This window comes from Hetaerina americana, unplaced genomic scaffold (genome assembly GCF_022747635.1).
Source record: "Hetaerina americana unplaced genomic scaffold, ioHetAmer1.1.p SCAF_1, whole genome shotgun sequence".
Taxonomy (NCBI): domain Eukaryota; kingdom Metazoa; phylum Arthropoda; class Insecta; order Odonata; family Calopterygidae; genus Hetaerina; species Hetaerina americana.
Window position 1 is genome coordinate 13,616,905 of NW_027286069.1, and position 25,471 is coordinate 13,642,375.

Genomic DNA, 25,471 nt, shown 5'->3' on the forward strand with positions numbered 1-25,471 from the left:
AAAAGCATACAGGATGCATTTTGGTTTTTCACCCTGCTTTATTCCTATTGAAAATGCCGACCAAATTAATGCTTCGCAATTGTAAAGAGAACATGGCAGAAAAGAAGTAGCACAATATCTCTCAATAGAGACTGCGTTTACCAATAAAAGCTGTTCACACAATGTGTTTTGTCAAGTAGTTTAATTTAATTATTCGAGGAGAGATGTGAAAGACCTTACGTGCACTAATTGAGTACTGTTGTCAACTGGGTAGTAGTAGTGCATTAGACTACTGATCAGAGGGCCCAGGTTCAATTCCCAGGCTAGCCTCTCTGGGCGCCCTTAGCTCCACACCAGATATTCCTGGGAAACCATAAGCAGCATCAGAGGGATGCATTAGCCTCCTACCATGTATGAATTTCACACGCTCTTGGGCTTAGTGTTGGGTGAACTCTACCTACCAAACCAACCTTCTGGTTGTGTCTACGGTTTTTGTGGTGGGTTCAACTATAGATCAATTCATTATTTCAAAAATGTTTAAAAGAATAGTTTTAATAAAATGGAAGTCTGTGGAAGTGCACTTGATTCAAACAAATGTCATTCCTACTTTCAAAATAGAAACAATATTTGCAACCTTAAAGATACATTGTGGAATCTAAACAGATTAAGATTCATGCAAACAAAATTTAAAGTATGAAAGTCGAGACCTCGACATATCAGTTAATCCAAATTGGTTAATGGTAAAATCCAAATTGCCCTATTCCAATATAGGGTTTTGCACTTTTAAAACAATGAATAATAAATTTCCCCTATCCAGCACTTGCAAAAAATATTGAGAACAGTACAGATACTTCAAAATTCAAATATTTTCAAGAAGTACTAGATAAATCAGGGAAGAGAAAGATTCTAAACCAAATATTACCTAAATGACCATACACTAAGATAGTCTTCCTATTTCACTTTAAATGAAATGTTACCAATTTAAGACCACATCATTACCAAACTATATTCCCAGTGGACTAAATATGGTTAACTTAATCTTTCGGCCATATGTATCATAATAGTAGAAGGGCAAGTTTCCTTTTAAATGAAATTTCAGTTAAGTAAAATTTAGCATAAAAAATGAAGGAAACTGTCCATTGTCACCCTCCACAATCCAGTAATTCATAAAAAATGACATGTAATGCATGAAAATAATTTTTAGAACTAACACATGCTAAACTTGAAGATAAGTTTAAGATCTTGGGCACATAGGACAAAAATGAAGTCATATTTTCCTTCATTAGTTAATTTCTAGAAACTGTTTCCACAAAACAATGAGATGAAATTGTAAAAATGTTGCAAAACATTATATGGTGAAAAATACCATTTTTACCCCAAGTATTTATACATGGGAATATTTTCTCAATCTTAACACTTTCTGAAACCCTTGGCAAAGAAGGGAAATTACTATGTAATATAGTAAAGGTTCCAGTAATTGTAGTCGAAGAAAAGAAGTCTGACCTTAACAGTTGACCATGCATAATTTTCTTTAAAGACTCACCTCAAATGTGTTCCACGCCAGTTTAATTGAAATTTGAACTTAATCCTAACTTGAGAAACGAGGTACATCAGAAAACTGGAACAATTGCATGTTTTAGCCTTTTATTGAGTTTCACAACAGATACAAAGTTCATATAGTTTAGAAGGGTTCACAAGTTCAAAGGAAAATAACAACAAAAGAAATGCCGAAATCTGTGGTGAGAAATAGAAATCTCACTCCTTTTTATGATGTGCATCTTGCACATTTAATACTGCCAAGGAAACGTCAATTGGAGTTGACATTAAATCGATGAATAAGTGCAGTGATCCACGATTGTGCAGTAAAGCCAACTAAGGAAGAACCAGCTTCCAGGCCATTTTGTACCAAAAATGCCACTGCACACATTTCTGGGAGGAGTGAACAACTGACTAGACCAGCTAAACTAAGTCTTGGATGCAAAACTTATGTGATTATAGAACTTCAGTTGTCAGACAACTTAACAAAAATCTTATCTTTGTAGAAAAGTCAAATTTCTATACCAACTGATAAATTAAATATTGGAATTATTCAATTTTAGCTTTGGAGATAATATTGGAATGCTAAATCTAACATTACAAATGAAACGATGAAAATCATAGTAATAAGGTCATGATGCTGCTCAATTAAGTGGCAAACATTGCTATTAAGCTATCCATCAAATATTATGACATGAAAGAAACAGGAACTATCTGAAAGAAATCCCTTCACACTTGAATGACAAAAGTTAGGAATGTCAGAATAGGGAATATGAAGGGCATGATGTGTACAAATGCATACGGGGCTATCCCTGTAATGAAATACAAATAAAATTAATTTCCATTCATAAATAACTGGAAAACATCAAATCTTCATAATTAGTGGAGAAATGAAGGTGAGTTATGGAACTGGTATTCCATGAAAAGACCATCAATAGATGGAATCCAAAATTAGTGTGGCACTAATTCAAATGTACCAAGCCAATTTTTGATTCAGTATATATGACATCAGTACAAAAAGATCCAAAAATCAAGATCATCTTTCTCTATCTTCAGCCTCTGAGAGCGCCCACTTTACCATCTGCGTTTCTGCTGACATTCTCACTATGAACTCATTGCAGTCAACTCTTGTATGCTGCAAGAAAAAGAATGACAAATCATAGGTCAGTATATAAACTAAATTCAGCAAGTTGGTTTTGTTATAACATTTGTTTACCTTACACAATAGACTTTAAATTTTATATGAAAAACAGCATAACTTAAACGTCACACGAAAAAAGGTAATATACAGTAAGCCTCAATACTCTAGTACCCAACATTTGAAAATCTCAGTGTATGCCATAGAATCTCCATTAAGTTACCTGAAATTCCATTTACGTTGTTACTGTCATTCCAGCGATTTCCTTGGTTCCTGTTTCCAGCACCGCGGTAACCATTGCTGTTCCCATAGCCAGTACCTCCACCTCCCCAACGATTGCGGACTGTAATTTAAGATTTCCATCATCAATTCCAACAAGACTAATTTCACTCAAACATAAATGAATAACTATAAATTCAACTAACCATTTCCAAAACGACCGCCGCCTCCACCGCCAAATCTCATAGAAGCCATTTCATCCAGCTTTGGGTTGACTTTTTGATTAGCCTCTCTTAAAACTGATACTAAATCACGAGCCTGTCTGCTATTACTTGGTGTAAAGAAAGCATAGGATGTCCCAGTTTGTTCACAACGACCAGTACGTCCAATACGATGAATGTAATCCTCAGAAGAATTTGGATAATCAAAGTTTATCACGAACTTAACATCCTCCACATCTATGCATCGAAGAAAGAGAAAACAAAGTGTTAGCAAAAATGTATAAATTGGTAATTTAATTTCTAAAAGCCTAAGTAGCAAAACTGGGTTCCAATTGACTTCAATTCTTACAATGCATGAGCAATGAGATAGTTAAACTTTAAGGAACAACTTTAAAAAGTCAGGGTAGCTTCCCTTACGTATGTGAAACGTTACATGTGCATAAAAACACACTGACCATTAACCTATCATTTAAAAAAATTACTGTGTCAAATGCATGATTGGACAATTGGTCTTAATAATATTTGGTAGGAGAAAAAGTGAGCCTCTATTTTCTATGTAATCTGATTAATTAATAAAATATTACCCCAAACAACAAAAAATTACTTGGATCACCCCACCATGCCATTTCACCTGAGCATATCCTGATAACTGAAATACTACTATACAAACCTTGAGGGAGTGCCAAGCTAACAGCACATAAGCATTCCCGAGCGGACCACCGGATTGGCAATCTATTCCGAAACCACGGATTAGACCATGGTTTGCCGGCCGGGATGCCCCTCGTACGTTGAACTGCCCGCCTTGTGCCCAACACTGTGGGCCCTAATAGTTCTCAAATTCCAAATCTTCCCCAACCCCACTACAGCTGTTTGATTAGAATGACTGAACCCATCATTATTCTTCTCTCTCTAAAATTTTGCCAAGAGGCAGCTGACCAAGTGAACACAGCCATGTGCATGAATTTACCCATAGCAGCAATTGCAACTGCATAGAAAACAGCATTAAACCCACTTTCCACAGCCATAAAAAAGTATTTTCAGCTAATTTTATTGCAACTATCTTCCAAAATTATTGAAATTGAAAATTTTATTTATAGGGAATAGTCTTCAGACAAAACTTCTACAAATTAATGACCCACTTGACTGTGCCATTCACTAATTATAAAGGCAAAATACCTTCAGAAAATGTTAAATATCACCCTGGATGAGGAGGAATACTTGAGTCTGTCACATTCAAAAGCATTTTTAGCACAGATATCCTTGAGAAAGGTATCCACAAGATGAATGCCACAATTGACCAAATTAAAAATAGTGTAAAATGACCAATGAATACACCACTAGATGCCTGAACCCAAGGAACAGTCTCAGTAATTGGCTGCCAGCTGAGAGTTGGCACTTATGGCATAAGCCATTCCTTCTGTTGGGAATCTAAAGGCAACATTTTCGGTACTAAAAAAACAAATCTTTTCTGACTACTGAGAAAGGAAAAGGTAATGCATAGCTTTTTAAGTTAAAAATCAACCCACACAAAAAATGACCATGCTTTTCCCACAAAAATGGTCTTTTGCATCTGAAAAATGCACCAGCTCACTCTGCAATTGTGGTCACAAAATTAAGGGACGTCCAATTCTATCATTCACCATTCCTCCCCTATTTTCCAGATCTCGTTTCCATGGACTAGCAACCATTTTCAAATATGAGTAAATTTCTGACAGAGGTTTAAAATGAATTGGTGGTCAAGACAAGTAATACCTACCTCATACTTGCAACAATTATATTATTTAAGAGGAATAAACAAACTTGAACATAATTACAAAAATGCACAAGCCCAGAAGGACACTATGCAGAAAAATAAAAACAGATTATCCTGAAAAAATAAGTAGTCCTCATTTTTCAACCGAACTCTGACCACCAGCTGATTATAGTAGGAATCAATATGAAACTTGAGATTTGACATGTGGAAAGTGTGTCAAGTCATGTTGAATAACTATGACAATGCATCATCAGGAATTACTACTACAACCATGGGAAATATATGCACAGGAATGACGTTATGAAGTGCCAAAAGGCAGTCCCCAAAGTGGATGAGCTAAAGAGCATAACGGGAGGTGCCTCGACAAAAGTTATGACAGACCCCACTCTCTCCTCTCGGGCTGGCCCGGCTCCAGCTCAAGTGACTTCAAGGGGAGGCACAGTGTGTCCAATATGTGCCTCTGAAAGAAGAGAGATGGGGAGAGGATGAGGTAGGAAGGTTAAGGAAAGGCAGAGGGCAACGGGATAACCCCGCTGATAAAATACTGGAAAAATTAAGAGGGGAGACATGCTGGGATTATGCATGGTCCCAAGTAGAACTTTGAAAAGAATAACACGCAATCCACTATTGCCCTGGTAAGGACTCATTTAGGCATCTAAATTATGACCCTCTTACATGGAATGCAACCTCCACCACAGAAAAACATTTGATTCATATAAAACCCCAAGCATCACTAAAGGAATAACAGGGTCGCCATTATGAAAGAGGTAAGCCAAAGTTATGTGAATACAATGTATGAAAAATTACATTAGTGATATCTGTACAACAAATTGGTGGAATTTGACAGTAAAGAACTAAACTTAGGTAAGGAAGTCATAATCCATTAACACAGACCACCTAATTCCAAAGCAAATAAGAAAAAATGTAACCTTAATAATAAGTTATCAGATTTTAGAGCTGGCCCAATGCTAGTTTCCTATCAGATATAACTTTTTCACTGGCTGAAATTCTAAGACCATTCAGTCAGTTGAGTTTATATAAACGATAAGTAGATACTGTTTTTATATAATGATTAACATCTTCAGATAGCATAGCGACAATAAAGTAATTTCCTTTATACACACTGAAATGAAACCTTAAAACTTCATTTGGCAAAATTGAATCACTTTCGTAGAGGCAGGTGCGACTGCTCCTTTACTAAAAATTGCACATATTTGCAACTTACAAATATAAAACCATGGATCTTAATTTTTTCAGTATTTTTACCTGGATTCCTATTTCTCCATTTAATGTTTTCATTTCAAGCAAAATCAATTTAATAATTCAATCGACCTGAACATTTATACTTTTACCTACTTCTTTAAAATCAATTTAATATTTTAAATTACTTACCAACTGAAAGTATAAACTTGTTTCTTCGTGAATATTTAACAATATTTTGATATTCATGTCGATGGGTTAAGCTTTAACTAAGACTTCCCGTAAGACAAATCCTTAAATTATATATTCATGGTATGAATGTTGTAACATCATCATTTGGTACAGTGCTATGTTTAAGACTAATTTTGACCAGTGAATATTGAACTACAATCCATTCATTGGTGCATAATTCACAACAGAAACACTATGTGAAATTGGCTCATTAAAGGTCAGCTCGTGTCCTATCCAAAATCTAAGGAAGAATTAACATCTAACTCAAGGTAACCGAAAATGGTACTTTTTAAGCTTTTCCTCCATATGCCCACATTGCAATAGAAAAAAAAGAATTGTCTATTGAAAATCATGATAATGAATTATACACCTTTATTTAGTCCCATCTATAATTTTCCCCCTACTTAAGTGAGATTTTACGCGCTAACTTTTTTGAAGTAACTGCAAGGGGTTTTACTATATAATCAATCAGCCACCACAGGATGGTCAAGATGAATATTTGATATTTTGAAGAAATAAAGCTAATTGGTGTACAAATCACTAAATCTTTTCCAATGTTTAGCTATTGACTGCGAGGCAGCTATGCCCACGAATCGGTATTATGTTTGAATACTGTGAAATTTTATGCTATTATTTCAATATCCAACCCTGCTTCCTTAGCAATAGGTTACACCTTTAGCACTAGTAAAATTAATCAAATTTACTTATTATTTTTCAATATTGAAGGGACCATGTGTTGTGAATTATCAGTAGTCTTCCAAGGCAGATGGTGGAGAGTGGACACTTTCCAAGTTAGGCCGTAAAAAGGAAATGATGATAGAGGCTTAGAAAGAAATGACATTGAAGGATTTAAAGCCTAGGGGTCTGGTTGGTTCTCTAGTCAACAGTAATTATGCAGCTGATCACATCATTACAACCATTTGTACAAATCAATATACAAATATATATATATCTCTTTTAACACTCTCCAATGCCCTAGTATGGATGAAAACTGTCTTACTAATGACCCGCAGTAATCCCACAAGTAACTCAAATGATGGATACATGGGGCAATATAACTAGCGGCCCTGTCGTCTGGCTTAATAGCTGAAATTTATCGAGTGTCGATTAAACTTAACTGTCAGATCTGCTAACTAAGTGTTATTGGCAGTATCAACATTAAAATTTATCAGGCCAGCCCTAAAAGTTTTCATTATAATCAAAAACAAATATCCCGAAACTGTGAACGCACAACCTAAAGCCACAAATTGCATACATTAAGCAAAAACAACCCACTGAAAGAGCAATCTTATATAGCCCCACTTAATTTTCTTTTTTGAAAGAAATTAAACACCAGATGCTTGGATAATGAATGCTTGAATGTGAAGGGCATTCCTTGTAAAAACAAGGCACACAAATAAGACTATGTGGGAACTATGATTACAATGTAACCTGACTTGTGACCTTTAAATAGTTACAGTTCTAAACTAGGTAAAGGCCACTATATGCCAAACATTTCTGCCAAGTTCCCAAAGTGTATAATACATGAAGCAGCCATGCATTAATGGAGAATAAATTTAAACTAAATAATGTTTAAATGACTCGGAAATATTTGTCTAAACAGCCACGAGACATTATGGACTATGTAACCAATTTAGAGTAACCCCCTAAAATGTACTTCACAAAATGAATTCCCAATCACCGTAATAAAAGGAAACTAAGCAGAATACAGGTCAATTGCCAGAGTGGCTGGGTGAACTATCCAGTTTGATATTTATCTATCCCTCTTAGGGAAGGGATTACAAAGGAGTTATGGTCTGGATGCTAAAATCCGAGTCCAGGCACCTTGTCGAGTATCCTCCCATAAAACACCCTGGGGTACACATCAGCCAATTTCAAGGAGCAACATCCAAATTTTGCCTTAATAATCAACCTAGACAGCTTGTCATCAAAGAACAAATAGTATTAGTAGGAGAGAGAAAGCATACTTTGAGCCCATATTACATTGTCCTTTTGAGAAGCAATACTTCCAGATTTTAACTCAGCTGTTTGATGTGAAAACTACTTATATCTACAGGGATATCAGTCAAATGATCTGATCATCCATTTCAGAGCTACTAGTAAACTCTAGTAATAAAGCTATTAATGTCTGGCTATTTGTGAGAATTGAAAATTTGCGACATGATGCAATAATTATGCTCCCAAAACTAAGGCATACTTTAAGCATCATATACATTAACAAAACCACAAAAGTCATGTATATACGTCAATAAATATATAACATATATTTATCTACATATATACCACACAGATCTTGCTGTGCCTAATACTCATTTTAATGGATGAAGTGATATTGTAACTCTGCAGAAAGAGTATGCTGTTTGTACAACACCACTTCTCTTTATGTACTCCAATCAGCATGGATACTCCCAGTGAAGTCTGCCACTGGATAAATATCGCCAACAATGCTGATACAGGGGAGGGGGGGATCAGAGGGTGGACAAGCCAACTAACCTAATCCTCGTGCTGCCACATCAGTGGCAACCAAAATGGGAGCTCTCCCATTCCGGAACTCTGGAAGAAAAGAACAAAAATATAAGAATGGAACAATGACTTATGAACTACTGACTTCTAGAGAAATTGATGATAAAATTATACATATGGAAGTACATACCTCGTAATACATAATCACGTTCAGGCTGGGATTTGTCACCATGGATGCAAACAGCAGGCCACCTAAAAACATAAATTTTGAATCAGTTCTACAGGGTTCTCTCCCTATTCAGTCAACTAATGCAATCTTGCAATCCAAGATGAAATGTCACTCACCCTTCTCTCTTGATATTGCGAGTAATATCTTCCACCTTGCGTTTTGTCTCAACAAAGATAATAGTTTTAGAGTCTCTTTCAGCTCCTATTTCAGAAAGCAGCTTGCTCAACCTAAAAATGAGAAAACAGCACTATACATAAAAAATACTTCCTTTAAATCTCAATTCAAAAAATAAAATTTTATGATCTGTATTAAGGATTCACTTGTGAAATCCCAATAAGTGTGGGACTCAGATTTCCCTTACACATTTAATGTGCCTCCTGTTACACTCACACATGGTAAGTGCACCATGTGTGCATGGATTAGGAGGTTTTATCCAGAAATAGAAGGATTATAGGACTAACTTGTTTTGCTTTTCATATTCCTGGCAGACATCAACAATTTGAAGAATGTTGTGATTTGCAGACAACTGAAGAGAGCCAATGTTGACTTGGATGTAATCTGTTAAGAACTCTTCTGCCAAGTTTCGGACTTCCTTCGGCCAAGTTGCTGACCACATCAAAGTTTGCCTATCAGGCTGTAAAAATTAAAAATGAGTTTCCATCATATAACACAGTAATCATACATATAAAAGCAAAAATAATGTTACAAGTACATTAAAAAGCCCAGTTAATAAATAATGGACAATTCACACTTCCAGGGTGGGCCAAAATTTTGATACAGATGTACAAAACGAAACACAGAGAAAAAAACTAATTTTTATAATGAATATTAAAAAAAATTTCAAACAACGACCAAGAAAGAATACAAGCCGTGCTCACCCTTATTTGCTCAACAATCTTCCTTATCTGTGGCTCGAAGCCCATATCCAGCATGCGGTCTGCCTCATCTAACACTAGGTAAGTACAACGGCGAAGATTGGTCGTTCCCCTTTCTAGAAAATCGATCAGCCGGCCAGGAGTTGCAATCACAATTTCAACACCACGTTCTAAGTCTCTTGCCTGCAACAAAATGTAACAAATTTCAAAGGAGGTTGCAGAATTTCCCTGATGCACAGGATTCAGAATTCTACAGTGCCAGCTACAACTTAAAAAAATTAATTCAGAACAAATGATTTTTCTCCTAATACACAGTTTAATGCATAAGGCCCTTCAAGACAATAGTGATATTTGCTTAACTTATTAATATTTATTATTCACTGATCTACGAGGTGTGTTCAACAAGTAAGGCGACTACATTTTTATGAAAGAATTTTTGTTTGTTCTTCAATATTTTAGTCATCCCCTTTCAACTTAATCCCCCCCCCCCCAGATATAATAACCGGGTTCCAACACTTTTTCCAATCCTCGAAGCAATTCTGATAAGCACTTTTTGGTATGGCCAAGAGCTCTTCCAGCAATGGTGGCTTTATATTTTTAATCGTTGCAAATCTCTATCCTTTCATAGGTATTCAGTTTTCAGAACACAAAAAGTCGCAGGGACTAAATCTGGTGAATATGGTGTCCGAGGCATGATTGTAATGTTGTTTTTGGCCAAATAATCTCTCGCGAGCAATGATAAATGATCAGGTGCATTATCGTGATGCAAAAGCCACGAATTGTTTTTCCACAATCCTGGAAGTACGAGGGTCATCCGGAAAGTAGTACCCGTTCGTGCCGTGCGCAAGTGCTGACGACGCGAGTAGCCGCTGGACGAGGTCAGATAGCTTCAGTGGCTTGTCTGCCTTCTCTGAGCCAAGTTGCGTGACGCTAGCATTGCCTGTGTTGTTTCTGTGATTGTTTACAATGTTTAAAAAAATTGAGAACGCCGCCAGTTGTGAAGTGAGGGCAGTGATTAAATTCCTCAATGCGATATTCATCGCCAATTAAAGGAGGTGTATGGAGACAATGTAATGGACGAGTCGTCTGTTCGGCGGTGGTGTCGCAACTTCAACATGGGGAGGGGGAACACACACGACGATGAGCGTTCGGGGAGACCTTCTGTCATTACAGACCAACTGGTGAGCTCAGTTGACGAATTCGTGAGGAACGATCGGCCATCCACCGTATAGCCCGGACTTGGCCCCTTCAGATTTTCATCTCTTTACAAAGCTTAAAGACTTTTTGGCAGGAAAAAGATTTGACAGCGATGAAGAACTTAAAGAAGGAGTGACCCTGTATCTCAATGAGCTGGCGGCGAAGGACTATGCAGCAGGAATACAGAAACTTGTCACACGTTATGACAAATGCCTTAATTTGCTTGGAGATTATGTTGAGCTTAATTTGCTTGGAGATTATGTTGAGAAGTAGTTTAAAGTATCCTCTTCCAAATAAAATTTTTTATGTTTGTTAATATTTACTTTTGTGTCTTTATTTCACGAACGGGTACTACTTTCCGGATGACCCTCGTATTTCAACTGCTCCTGGGCGATCCTCATGTGATGGTTCTTCTAGTCAAAATTAATAGGTTTCCGAACAAACTCAACGACACCTCTCATCCCCAAAACATGCCAAAAATTTGCACGGCATAAGCCAACCGATATGCCAACATCCTCAGCAACTTCTCTGATAGTGATTTGATTATTTTTCAAGACAATTTTTTTCACTGCTTGAACATTTTCATCTGTTGTTGACGTGCTGGGGTGTCCAAGGAAAGGTTCCTCATGGGCATCTTCTCAGCCATCTTGGAAGAGGTTGTACCACTCATAAACATCTTTTTACTTAAGAGCTGACTCACTGTATACGACTGTCAATATTTTAAATGTTTTGGAGCACTTGATTTCATTTTTTACACGCAATTTGATGCAAATGCTTTGATCCATTTTTTTAATTGCAGATAATCAATGAGCACACCAAAACATGTCTAATATTTGTATCCATCAATTACAAACTAAATATACTATTTTATAGTAACTGTAAATGAATGTTTGGGACATGTGTACCAATGCAACAAAATAAAAAATTCTAAAAGAGAATGTATGCTGCTTGCAAATTGGAGAAGTCACCATACTTTTGCACAAACCTCGTATTTGTGTAAGAACTTCCATTGATTGACAATTCACACCATTCCAATTCATCAAAGCATAAACAACAAAAGTAATCATTTGTGCTTCTGAATATACACAGTACTTCATCAGCACCAATACATGTGTCTCCCAAGATTTGACACTTCTTCACTCCACACAAAGTATCACACACCATCCCAGTCCAAATCTTTATTAAGGACAATATGACCCTTTACTCACAAAATAGGAACTAAATAATGCATTGTGAAACCTCAAAGTTACATATTTGAAAGGACCAGAGAAAAAGTTCACAAAACAGAGGTATACTTAAGGTAAGGCACAAAATATTGTTTTAGTTAATTTTAATGCTGTTTAAATATCTCAAAGAATTAGACTAAAATAAAGCTCAATAGAGAAACTTATGAAATATGGCTCCTCAAACATGAAGACATGTCCACTAATTATTATTAAACTATCCATTGACAAAAGTAAGCGATTTTAAGCAGTTTCTACCACAAAAAAGGCATTTCAAACTGAACTGAAAGTTTACCACTTGAGCAGATAACAAGAGATTGATGGAACCCTACTTAGAGAGAAAATCTGTGGCTTTTTCAAGGTCTTATTGAAACACCTGCATGAAATAACCCATAAGAACACTTGATTTATGGTAAATGTGATTCATTATGAAGTAAATAATATAATAGTCCTTCATTACTATACTATATTATTACTATATTACGTTGTATTTTAACTGTTCTAATTACTAATGAAAAATTTTACAAGTGAAGCTTATAACAAAGGCCTAATCCTGAATCCATAACTTAATTTTTGAAACAACAAAAACAGTTTGGCGAGCCTAGCTATGTTATCATGAGTGTAGTCCATTTGGTGGTATGTCTAATTGCATACATTTACTATTTAGATACTTTTACAAATTGCCTAATTTAATTCCTGCCAATAATTTACATGAACCAGAAAGACTACTATAATAATAGAATTGATTTAAATAAAAGTAAATGGAGCTATGCAGAGCTAAGTGTATTTCTTAATATGGGGTTTAAGGATATTTTGCTAAATGTTAATTGTGACTCAGGAGTAAAGGTGTGTGTAATGTGAGTACAGTAAAATCAGGCCCAGAGCCAAAAAAACACCAAAGCCAATAAATTAAGTCATGAAAATGACAATAATAACTTTTCAGTGTACTAAGAAAGAATTCCATTTGCATAATTAAGGATATTTTTTAACTACCAAATCCCTTAGATCAATAGAAAATTACTGAAGGACTAGAGCCTTGTCTAAATTTACACATGGACTTCGAAAAATGTTCAAATATTTTTAAGTATGTTCGATTCTTAACCTTGAACAAATTTATTAATTCCACGATGAGAACAAAATATTAAATCTGTTGCCAGAAGAGGCATAACATGACAACATTTTTAACATAAAATTAAATGTAGAGGACTTTGAGGATGGAACCCAGGCAGAGTAAAGCGTGGGCACCGAAGGCATTAGTCCCCATGATAATTTCCCTCCCACAAGCACTCACACTCCACCCAAATAGAGGTGGATGCATGCCAAGATTGAGAGGGTGAGAAAAGATATCTCACGTGTGAATCTTAGGGAAAGGACAAAAAGAGAACTTAAAACTACACACAGCAATAAGAACTAAATTATGTATCATACTCAAACTTAGCTTTAAGGTTATTTTCTATTATTTCAATAACTGAAGTCCTGAAAAACATCAAGGTTAATAGTTACACCATCCTTTCTTAACAAATGTTTCCCATTCTCTGACACTAATTGTAGTTCAGGGTAGACGTGTGTACATACTGCGACTTCCAAATAGAGCTAACTCTAAATTATCCATCCTAGGATTATCCATACTATTTCCATTTCAAAACTCAATAGGTTTAAAAAATTTCGAATCACAAGGATACTGGCTTGTCTTTGATGCACTATTTACACAATTATAAGTATGAAATAATTTGGCTATCTCAAAAATTTTTTATTTCACAAAAGTCAATAAGTGTTTTTATTTAACCATTTTTCATTATCCATAATTTCCCATTATTTTTTCCCTTGCATTAATTAGCCCTGAAAAGTCCATCTTTTCTTTTAAGGTGAGCAAATACATACAACAACATTAGTAAAATAAGTCAGTGACTACCTACACTGCATTATTTGAATAAATACCATATGTCCAACACGAATCCATTAATCAGTGGCACTTAGTCAATATTTATCCTTCAAGGGTTATTTGTTTATTGCATAGCAACACAATTGTTTTCCGAGATAAATATGCTAAAGTTATTCACTAGATGATATTCCTGCATTCCTATAAAACTGTAATTCTACAATCACACAATGGCTGAAAAATGTTCCATTGTTGAAAAACAAGAATCAATCACAAGAAACGAAAATCTGTCTCCATTCATGTAAGTTCATATCACTGCCATTTTTTCTACATATTTGGGTTATCCATATTTTTATATTACTCATGCTACATCCATTAGAATAGAGAAAGAGTTGACTGCAAATTGGAACTAAAGCATATTGCCATCCTATTCCTGAAATTGGTTTTCAAGGTACACAGAAGTACTCTTCTTGGTGGATTTGAGAGATAGCCAAGGTGGAAACTTAGTGGAAATCCATTTGTTAAGCATGAAGGAGTCAAATACTTAACATTTCCACAGGAAATCACCACCAGAATCCTTTTCCAGTGATCCTGTATCATTTTCAAGCTATTCCCCCAGGATCCCTGGAGTATCACTGAATTAAAAAATAATGACTTTACATTCCAAAAAGGACAATTAACCACAGCCAAGTTTTTGCCACTGCATTATGTATACCAGAGGAAAACAAAAACATCCCAGGATATTTTGATGTATGTAGTCTGCTGTCAGATAGCCAAGAGGCAGAAACAAAAAAATAAGGATAACAGATCAATCTTAAGTAATAAATGAAATGTGAAGAAAACAAACCTGTGGACCCTTTGGTGCTCCACCAAAAATACAAGTATTGCGGACATAAGTGGAGGATCCAAAATCCCTTGCCACCTGCTGAATTTGCTGGGCCAGTTCCCTTGTTGGAGCCAGCACGAGAGCAATGGGTCCATCACCACGTGACAAACTTGGCTGATGATTGATGTGGACAGTGGCAGGGAGTATGTACTGAAAATTCAAATTTAAAAAATATTTCAACTACCAATCTACTAGTTTCTGTAGTCAAATTTAAAACTGATTAAAAAAGCTTAATTCATTGCCAGCTCCCATAAATAAAGCATAAATTATTACACAAATAAGGTATAAAGCAAAAAATACCATATATATATATTCTGTCTGACTACTAAGTAATAAATCAAATGTCGGGGACTTTGAGGATGGAACCCAGGCAGAGTGAAGCGTGGGCACCGAAGGCATTAGTCCCCATGATAATTTCCCTCCCACAAGCACTCACACTCCACCCAAATAAGAGGTGGATGCATGCCAAGATTGAGAGGGTGAGAAAAGACATCTCACACGTGTAAATGTTATGGAAATAACTATAAGAAAACTTAAAACTAATTAATTTACAATGTTATTTTCCATTACGCCAAAAACTAAATTCCTGAAAATCAACATGAAGGATAATGATTACACCATCCTTTCTTAACAAATCTTTCCCATTTTCTGGCACTAATTGTAGTTGAGTGCAGACTAATGTACATATTACATTTTCCAAATACAGTTTAACTCTCAATTATCCGTGCATTCCATTCGACCACAAAGCAAATGAGAGATTTTTGTATTTGAACCTTTCGAGAACCAGAAACCTCAATTATAATTTTGAATTGATTAAATGTATGAACAAACAAAGCCAAATAGCCTTGATTAAAGAATTACTTGCTAGTTAACTTCAGTGAAAATCATTGATTGGCAGTTTCCTCCTATTATGGCAAGCTTCATAGAACTACACTGATAATGAATGTAACAATGTCTAAGCATATGAAGTATCAATTGCAATGTCCAGAAAATTGCTGGGTATTTCACTTATGACACCAGTGATCAGTGTCCTGGAAAACTCTAATCTAATAACGGAATAAGGGCTTTCTAATATTAACTTAACCAGTTTTTCACAACCTGAGGAGCCATGTAAGCTTTATTCGAGGCCGGGAAGAAGATCATTCGAGTTTTTTTTTAAGCTTCCACTAGATATGTTTATTTGCACTTGTGCCTTGTGAGAATTCATTAAGATTATTTCTCCTTGAGATATAGGGATCATTTTATCTGGCACACTATCCTTCTCCAATTCTTTCTTAATTATGTTCTTATTCTAACATTGTCCCATCCATTTAATTAAAAAATTTGAAACCCCAATCAATCTCCTTACAAATATAGCAGTCAGTTTACTGGAATATGACGTAATTAAAAGATCTGAGAATTTAAGGAAAGAATTGAAAACTCAATGCAATTTTTTTAAGGTAAGGTTGACTTCATGTGGCCATACAAATATGACTACTTAGCGGCTAATTAGTGTTACTTTAACAATAATGGAATGCATAATGAATTTAGTCAGATTATGACCATGCATGTGGGTTGCAGTATTCCAGTGGGTAGAGAGTGGGACTGCTGACTGGAGGGTCCTGGGTAAGGCAATCTGGGCACCTGCAGCTCCACCCAAGCTTAAGTTATTTTTTGGTTACCAGGTCTTCCTGGGAAACCATAACCGGCACAGGGAAAGGAACTGGCCCCCCTACCCTGATGTGTGAATTTTCACACGCTGGCTTAGTACTGGGTGATCTCTACCATCACCTACTAAACCGACCTTCAGGTTGATTACAGTGTTAATGGTTTTTATGACCATGCATGCATATCCGAAGTTAACAAACTAATGAAACATAAAAATGTCTCATTCTAAATTCCATAAAATAGAAATGATATTTAATGGTTTTGCATCATTTCCGAAATTTATGAAAGAAGTAATTCTCTTCATCGCAAATGCCAAACTTTTCATTGAAAGAGGGTTGTAAAATAGTGTGGGTGCAATTCTGGATGTCATTTCTCTGGAGAAGTTTGAATCTAAACGAACATTTCATTAACATTTGTACACCATAATAGTACAGCTTAACTTTTGAAGGCCAATTCCACGATTTCTACAATGCATGCCTTCAGTTTCTATTACATCTACTATTATAACTTGCGAAAACAATTTGCTCGGCAACTTCACTACTTTTGCCATTGAGTTTAAAAGCTAAATCATTAGGAACAAAGAAACGAATGTTCACCACAAGTACATCCCGGTCACACTATAATTAATGCGATTGAGGTTTGTGCATGTAATTTACATCTTGTATCATTCTCAATGGGCCTCCTCCTGAAATCATCTACATGAACCAGAAATTTACTCTTCCAAACGAATTTCATACTTTCAATAGCATCAACATTTTTTCTGGGTAAGCATATAAACGATGAAATACATGATTCACACCTCAATGTGATAAATTCCAAAAAACTACGCCCGTGCACCCATATTCAACTCCCGATCATCTGCGGCTCCCAAATACGCAGTAATTCACGTGACGTCATGCGCAGACCGGAGTCATCTTGGTCACGGAAACGACTTACCCTCACAGTAATACCACGCCTTAAAATGCAGCAACTTAATATTCAGCGTTACATCCGTCATTCGGTTCTACACTGCGACGGACATAATCTACATGTAATTGGTATTTTAACCGTCATACCCGGAGATTGCCAATTTCAACTTTACAAAATGGGGCTGACGTGGATTACTCTTTTCTCGCAGCACCTTCCGAAACTTCCGCAAAAATGACAAAATTAAAATGAAAATACAATGAAATCCTCTCCAGTTCCAATGAAATACTCTAGAATGGCCAAAATTTTGGTCCATTGACTTCACTTGTCATTAGCTAATCGTTTAATAAAAAAAGATAATGCCGATCGTGTCATTGGGCAATGTAATACATCATAAGGGCATCAGCACCACATTTATTTCTTCCAGGGAGATATAACTCAAATTGTTCCACCGTCCAATACTTGAGTGGGTATTCGAAAACAGGGATTTAAATGCAACTGGAAGCTTACGAATAAATATTTACCGAATGCGTGGCAAAAATCAAGGTAAAAAATGCCACTGCAATGGCAACGTCACTTCCACCCACGGTAAAATACCGTCGCGCTCATTGTGCAACTAGAGTAGAGATGTCGATAGTTAATGCGTCATTAAAAAATGGCGTCAGCATGAATTTCTGGGCCGGGCAGATAAAAGGAATTTGCATAGTCCACAATTATTTCACACTTACGGCAAGAGTCTTTCCAGATCCTGTTTGGGCAATTCCGACCATGTCACGGCCATTTAAAGCAATTGGCCAGCCTTGCGCTTGAATGGCTGTAGGTTCTGCAAAACCCTGTTTCCTAAAGATGGAATTTGGAAAAAATGTCAATTTAGGCTCTATTCACACCGCAAGCATAAGCTACGATCAATATGATATTAAAATCTCTATATATACCTTATTTCCCTCATGACGTAGTCTGGAAAGTTTCCTTCTTCAAAGTGTTGATTAGGAAAGGGCACATTATTTCCTTTCACGGTTATTTCTTTGGAAGACCGGTACTGCTCCACCTCACGAATATTCCTAATAATTTATGCCAATTAGTAATTTTTAAAATCAAATTAAACCAGTACCAAGTCAAAGCAAAAATTACCTTCTCATTATATTAGGATGAGGAACATAGAAATCCTTAGTGAAAGGCTGAAGAGTTTTTAAGTCCCAATGTGGCTTTCGCAGCCGTTCTCCTGGCTGCTTCCCTTTCAAGTTGTTCCTTCCGCCAAAGTCGCCTGTACCTCCAAACCCTCCACTTCGCCTGTCATCGCCGAAACGATTTCTTCCAGCAGTTCCACGGTTTTGATCGCGCTCACGAAACCTACAAGGACAACTCGTGGTCATTTTAGCCGCATTGAGAACAAGGAAAGGCTTTGCAAATATATTTATCGAACCGTATATACTAGGCGATTTACAAACTAACATTTTGTTGATGGTTGGTTTTAAAATCTCAGAGACTCGTTCACGGCCCGAATGTACTTGGCGAGACAAAAGCCAAGTGTTAGGGCTTGGTAGGCGAGGTGAGCTGAAATAAAAATTACAAATTACGTCATCCACAAATAATATGAGGGTTAAAATACATGTTCCTGATTCGAAAATAATTACATGGAAACTTTTAAATATATACTGGTGGATCAGAATAACTATGATGTAAATAATAAAGATATGTACAACAACGTCAAATACACATCACCTACATGTAGTTCACAAGATGGCGAAAGGAAAGTTTCATGCCTCCGGTTCTCGTGGTTTCTCGAACATCACGGAATTTACGAGATTTTCCACGTCGCCTGTAGACGACTAACAAAGGAGCGTGACGTCAGCGCTCGTCACGGTAGTGAATATAACTAAGGTTAAAGCAGCAAACCTCTTCCCACTAACTCCTGTTGAAACACGTGTTGCATAGTTGGAAGGATATGATAATTATTTTAATTAAAATACTGTACCCAAAATATTTCAGATGTAAAAACTACCGCATAAAAAATGGAAGTAATACCAATTAAAAAATATTGCATAATTAATAAAAACAAGTCTAAACACATTTTAAAATATAAAATGTAATAAAAAAACAAAATTGTACAAACATTGCATAATGCTATCACATATTAAAGTAATAATTAAACTACATGCAAAATAATTTGAATGGATATCAATATAAATACTTTTTAATAGGTGAAAAGTCATTATCAGCGAAATAGGATAACTTTTCCAATCAATATCATAATTACTAAAGTCATAATACATATGACTTGAGTGTACCTGCATTGTTATTGTAAAGTATTAAATCCGAAGATGGTTGACCCAAAACACACCTGCAATGTATGTGCGCTTTTCAAAGGAAATTTCTGTGATGTCTACCCACATCAATGAGTGAGGCCAGTGGGTGGAATATATACGACAGACACAAGCATTGAATTGAGCGTATAAGTGAATACCACTATAATCACAGGCATGATGTTAAGATAGAAAATATTGTAAAATCGACACAAATCTGGAATGTAACTTTACAGTGACCACTGATCTAAATAAGTGGAACTGCACCAATTTTCCTGGTTTTTTTATTCCAACAATATTCATCATCGTTTGTATTTACCAACATAATTGTGTGTTTAGAAATACATGCTAAACAAAGTAGAATAAACCTAGACTCTCTCCTCGAAAGACTAAATAATATTCAGGTTAAAGATCCTACTGTTTAGAAATACTTCTTTTAGTTTTATGGGAGGATCACAAAAGCTAAAGTAAAATGGCCACGGAAGCCTTTTACAAGAATGACTGCAAATTATCAACCACGTTGCAAGCACCTACAATTTTATTCGCAAGTTTAATGTTGAAATTATAAAATGTTAACAAATGTTTAGCATACCATGGATAAAAAACCAAATACAAATATTAATTTTAGTGGGACACTGAGGAAAACATTATGGTTCCAAAAATGGAATATGATTCCAACAGCATCAGTGGATAAGCTTCTTTATGGGAACACACTCCCAAGAATATATATGTATGATCAATTCTTAGGAATGTATAACATGTTTGCCAATCAGATATCAATAAACACTTTTGAGCCAATGTCAACAACACTGTGCACCAGAGAACTTTGTACCATGTGAGATTAAGTTATCATTACAAGCAATCATTGATCTGTAAAAGTGTTTTAAAATGTACCTCTGAAGTGGGCCTCCAAACCAGTTTACAGGAGGAAGAAGAGAAATATTTATTGAGCTTGTCGTTGTGCCCAGGTAAATGTGTAAGGCCTAATTTCTGAAGTTAATTCACTGCAGGCCATGCTCTGGCTTACACGCTAGTCCTCCATCTTGAGAGGCAGCTGACCTCCTTTGATCACCATGACCTCTGATTATCATTATCCGCTGAATTTTTGGGATCCCACCAGGATGTAAGGTTAGTGAAATTAGCAAATAGTTAGAGCCTTGAAATTCTTTAATAATGTCAAAAATGAATAATAATAAACATTTTTATTAGGGACCAGATTTCGACTAGGTAGTCACTTCTTCCAAGTCATTCGCATGTATTTATATGTATTCTCTGATTTAATTACTCTGTTTGTGAAACATCTACCAAAAAACCAACACATCAGTGATTCCACCCCTTAAATTCTTCATTTTGAAAGAAAAGGGGCCAGGCTAGACGTTATTTGATGGTGGAAGAATCTTTTAAGATCAATATTTTAACTGTGGTGGAAACAACCCATTAGGGAATGATATAATGTTTTTCTCACACTCTCCTAGGATTGGCAAAACGCATACATAGATCTCAGTTCAGACTCCAATCTGACATCCCCCTTATTTTGTCCCTAACTACCCAATCGATGGTCAAGGATGCTTTTTTTTACTGCTCCATTTACACCAATCCATCCCTATCCCAATTGCTAACCCATCTCCTCAGCTAATTCATGTATACACACCTCGGTGGATATGTTATTTGCCTGATGATGCTGCACCACAGTGAAACCTGGGTCGTATTTTTTATTTTTTTGGGGATTCAAAAAGTGATTTTTTTGTTATTAAGCATTTAGACATTATTCATCATGGACCGATTCCACAAGTTATGCCTGAAACTATTAACCTTGATTATACTAGTATTAAAAAAAGGATGTAGGGCCAAAATCTTATCTTGTTATAGGATGGCATAAGCCAGAGGCAAATCTTTCCTGCAAAAGCGGAAGATTTCTATCCATTATTCCTTATTTCTTCTCATGCATCACCAGTATCAATAATATGAAATGTAAAACTCAACCAATAAGAAACCCGAGATTTCAAACATAATGTATATGCTAAAATTTCAAGCGTATATTACCTCTTGAAATACTAACAGAACACTGAATAATATCAGTTCCTTTCGATTTACTTAAAACATTTACAATTTGAGTACCATTGTGTGTTCAGAATTGTAAGTATATTAAATAAACTATTACAAGTATTATCTATGCTAAAGGAAAGCATTCTCAATATATCTTTTTATACAATACAGCTGAATTTAAATGTGGAAAAGTCCCAACTACTTTACTTTGCAAAATAAAAACAAAAACATGGCCACTTTTGCAATTGAATCAAGTGGAAAACTAATTCCCCAAGCGCCCCATGCAAAATTCCTAGGAATAGTTCTAGACGGGCGGTTGTCCTGGTGGGAGCATATATGTCACCTGGGCAAAAAACTGAATACCATTTGCTTCCTTATTAGAAGCATCAGGTTTACCGTAACAATGGATGTCCTTATGTCAATATATTATGCAAATATCTACTCCTGTATAGTATCCTTTTCTGGGGTTCTTCTCCGCTTGCAGACACAATATTTAAAATTCAAAAGCAAGCCGTATGCCTAATTGGCAAAGCAGAGCATAATGCTCCTTGTCGTCCATTATTCCATAAATTAAACATTTTACCTTTGCCATGTATTTATATTTATGTATTACTAGTGTACCTTTTTGTAAACCTCTCAATGTATGACACAAATTGTGGTATTCACCACTATGGGACCAGGTCTAAAAATGATCTGCACCGAACTTGCGTAAGAACTAGAACCACCGCACTAGGCCCTAAATCTATGGGTCTCCTTATGTTTAATAAGTTAAATGAGGACCTGAAATCCAGCACAAACATTTGTCTATTTAAAAGGAATTGAGAGCTTTTCTTCAAAGGAATTTGTTCTATTCTATTAGGAATTTCATGGAACATGAAACTTAGAATAGGTATATGTATTACATTGTGTATTATTGTATTAATACAATATGTATCACAATGTAAGCATAAATTGTATGTCAAATAAAGTACGTGAATTACCTATAATTATATCTAATTATCATATGTGATATCTAATGCCTTGATGTGTCTTGTTATATTTAATATAATATGTCATTTTAATGCCTTAACGTGTCTTGACGTGCCTAGTCATATTTAAAGCCTTGACGTGTCCTATACTATGTGTACAATTTTTGTATGATGCAGTCTCTGGACAAATAAACTTATTATTATTATCTTTATTCGATAATAGATTTATTAAACTTAATAATCAAGCATAAGATCGGGCAGTCTACTCTTAATTACAAAATATCAACTGGATTGTCAATTGGCCAAAATACTAAATGGTGCCCTGCCTTGATTGGTCAGTCAATTAAGGGAGAGATGGTGTGCACCTTTCCATTCAATTATTAAACAAAACCGCTTGATTTTAAAATAAAAAATAATGTAAAGGAGTTCTTCAACAATAAATTTTTTAAAGCATACATTTTCCAGTCGATACATTTATTCCTGTTGAACCACTACTTCTGAGTGGTGGTCATGACAGTTCACGGTCCCCGAAGAACAAACAAAGAAATGGACAAAGTTTCTCATTGGCCTTGTGGATGTTTGGAATTCAATGCATAATGGGTGCGCTGCCCCTCATCAAGCCCTACTGGCCTATTTTTATTATCCTCGTGGCCACCAATCACCAAGTGGTTTAACTATACACGTATCCTTTCTTGTTGTAATGAATTTTGACGAGGGAGGAGGTGGGTAATGCGTCTATATTTCGATTGTGCCACTCCATTCAGATGTCAGTGAGACAAGTCGAAACTTATATCATTAAAAGAGAGACGATTCAATGCAAGATTGAAATTATTAAATAAATTCAGATCAGCATGTTTCAGCACAGAGGTCTCGCAAATTATTCATACATTGGTCGCTTGGATCATGCATATAAAATTCAGGAAATAGATGCAAGAACTAGCTGCCTCAAGGACTCCCTTCTTCCCACGGACAATACGGGATACCAACTGCAGGGTTAAAGATAGCAAAAATTCCACTTGCCACCCTCAGCGTCTAAAAAATAATTAGTTCTACTTAAATACATGCTCTTCCAATAACCTTGTGTTTCTTTATAATAACCCATTCTTTCCGAATGACCTCATTCGTGTTCTGTTTATCTGTTTTTAAGTCTCCCTTTCAAACCCTTGTCCCTCTCTGTGGGGGGAAATTCCTGCTACCAGAAACGTTGCGTCGCATTCCCTGCTTTTTAGTCTCCTCAAGATCTAGATTTACAGTCCTCCTCCAGGAGGGTAGAATGTTTTGTGGTGCATGTTCATGTGGTATTGGTGTTTCACATTCTTGCATGTTGTAGGATGGCTTTCATGCTGCATCCTGGGGTGCAGTTTTTTGTTGTTTTGCAGTATTTGTGTTTGCATGAGAGTTGAAGAGATTTTTTTCATGTGTGCGCACTGCTGATGGTTCCAATTTTCCATGTTGTTGTTTTGCAAGTGGTATTGTTCCTTTTTACGGTTGGTGAGCTAACACCCCCCGCCCTTGCAGGGTATTATGTAGAAGAATAGCAAGAGTGAAAAAAATTCTCTTAAAAACACCTCCCCTTTAGAAAATTACTCGATTTATTACTTAGTAACGACAAGTCATTTGTGCATGATCCGAAACTTTGCTTCATGCAACAACTTTTAACAGGACTATTCCCTAACAAACACATCCAAATTGCAATGGAAGTGGAGAACGAAGAGACATTGTATTTCTTATACCTAGAGGTTTAACTCCTTATTCAGATGTGCGTCACTGCGATATTAAGGAAGGTGTCAAGTCATCATCACCACGTTCAGAAATCAATAACCTTCCACTCAATGGACCACAAGACTCTGGGTTATCCTGAGATCAGGGATCTAAAAACGAAGAGAACTTCGCCATAGAGGAACAAGCAGCAAACAATGGTTACCTCTTAAAATGCAAGCAGGTTCTCTGTACAGGGGGAAAATTATGGACTCGAGCATTCCAAGCCCCCACCATGGCACACCAAAGAGGTGCAGAATTCCTTTACTAGGGGAATTATCATAAAATACAGCCTCTGCTCTCAAGAGAGGCTAGAGTAACATTTTTTTTAAAGTAACTTAATTGTACTTGGGTTAACAAAGATAAGGCAGGGGTGAATCTGCAGAGGTGTATTCCAAGTAAAAATGTTTCCCTGGGAAAGTGTAAGCTGCTCTGACAAGTTTTGTCACTGTATTACAAAATAAACTCTGAAATGAAAGTAATAAAAAGGTTTCTGGAGGCTATTTAACATCTTTGAGCATAACACCAAAGGCATTTTTAACAGAACATTATAAACTTTTTGATTGATCATTCTGTCATTCTAATTGGACACATTGAATATTTCTGGGATGTCACTGTATAACATTCTCCTGAAAAATAAGTTTTGTTACTACTAGCACCTGCAAGCAACTCCTCTGGACATTTCTTCCAGGAACAAATTCCAAAAATCCTTGATTTTCTCCAGCATTGTGAATTGACATTTCTGAAGTACCAAAAAAAATAAACAAAAATGGTAGAGTGGTATAGAATTAAAATGAAATTCCAAAATCACCAC

General features: G+C 36.0%; 1 protein-coding gene and 2 non-coding genes across 4 annotated transcripts; all 3 read right to left on the minus strand.

Moving 5' to 3' along the window:
• Positions 1-1,606: 1,606 nt before the first annotated feature.
• Positions 1,607-19,406, minus strand: LOC139688434 (probable ATP-dependent RNA helicase DDX17). Of its 2 annotated transcripts, none has more exons than XM_071586012.1 (14): positions 19,309-19,406; positions 19,035-19,136; positions 18,714-18,932; positions 18,518-18,643; positions 18,311-18,422; positions 14,991-15,179; positions 9,848-10,027; positions 9,431-9,603; positions 9,086-9,196; positions 8,931-8,992; positions 8,771-8,830; positions 3,079-3,330; positions 2,877-2,996; positions 1,607-2,650 (listed from the first exon to the last, which is right to left on the minus strand). In XM_071586012.1, the coding sequence occupies exons 1-14, from the start codon at positions 19,341-19,343 to the stop codon at positions 2,637-2,639; spliced, it is 1,755 nt and encodes a 584-aa protein (XP_071442113.1). In that variant the 5' UTR covers positions 19,344-19,406; the 3' UTR covers positions 1,607-2,636. The 2 variants fall into 2 exon arrangements, with proteins under 2 accessions (XP_071442113.1, XP_071442122.1); XM_071586021.1 differs by lacking the exon at positions 19,309-19,406 and adding an exon at positions 19,217-19,230.
• On the minus strand, positions 13,459-13,597 carry LOC139697623 (small nucleolar RNA SNORA57). The gene has a single exon (XR_011702802.1). It is a non-coding gene; the product is annotated as a small nucleolar RNA SNORA57 (small nucleolar RNA).
• LOC139697615 (small nucleolar RNA SNORA57) lies at positions 15,369-15,508 on the minus strand. Its single transcript, XR_011702801.1, has one exon. It is a non-coding gene; the product is annotated as a small nucleolar RNA SNORA57 (small nucleolar RNA).
• Positions 19,407-25,471: the final 6,065 nt, after the last annotated feature.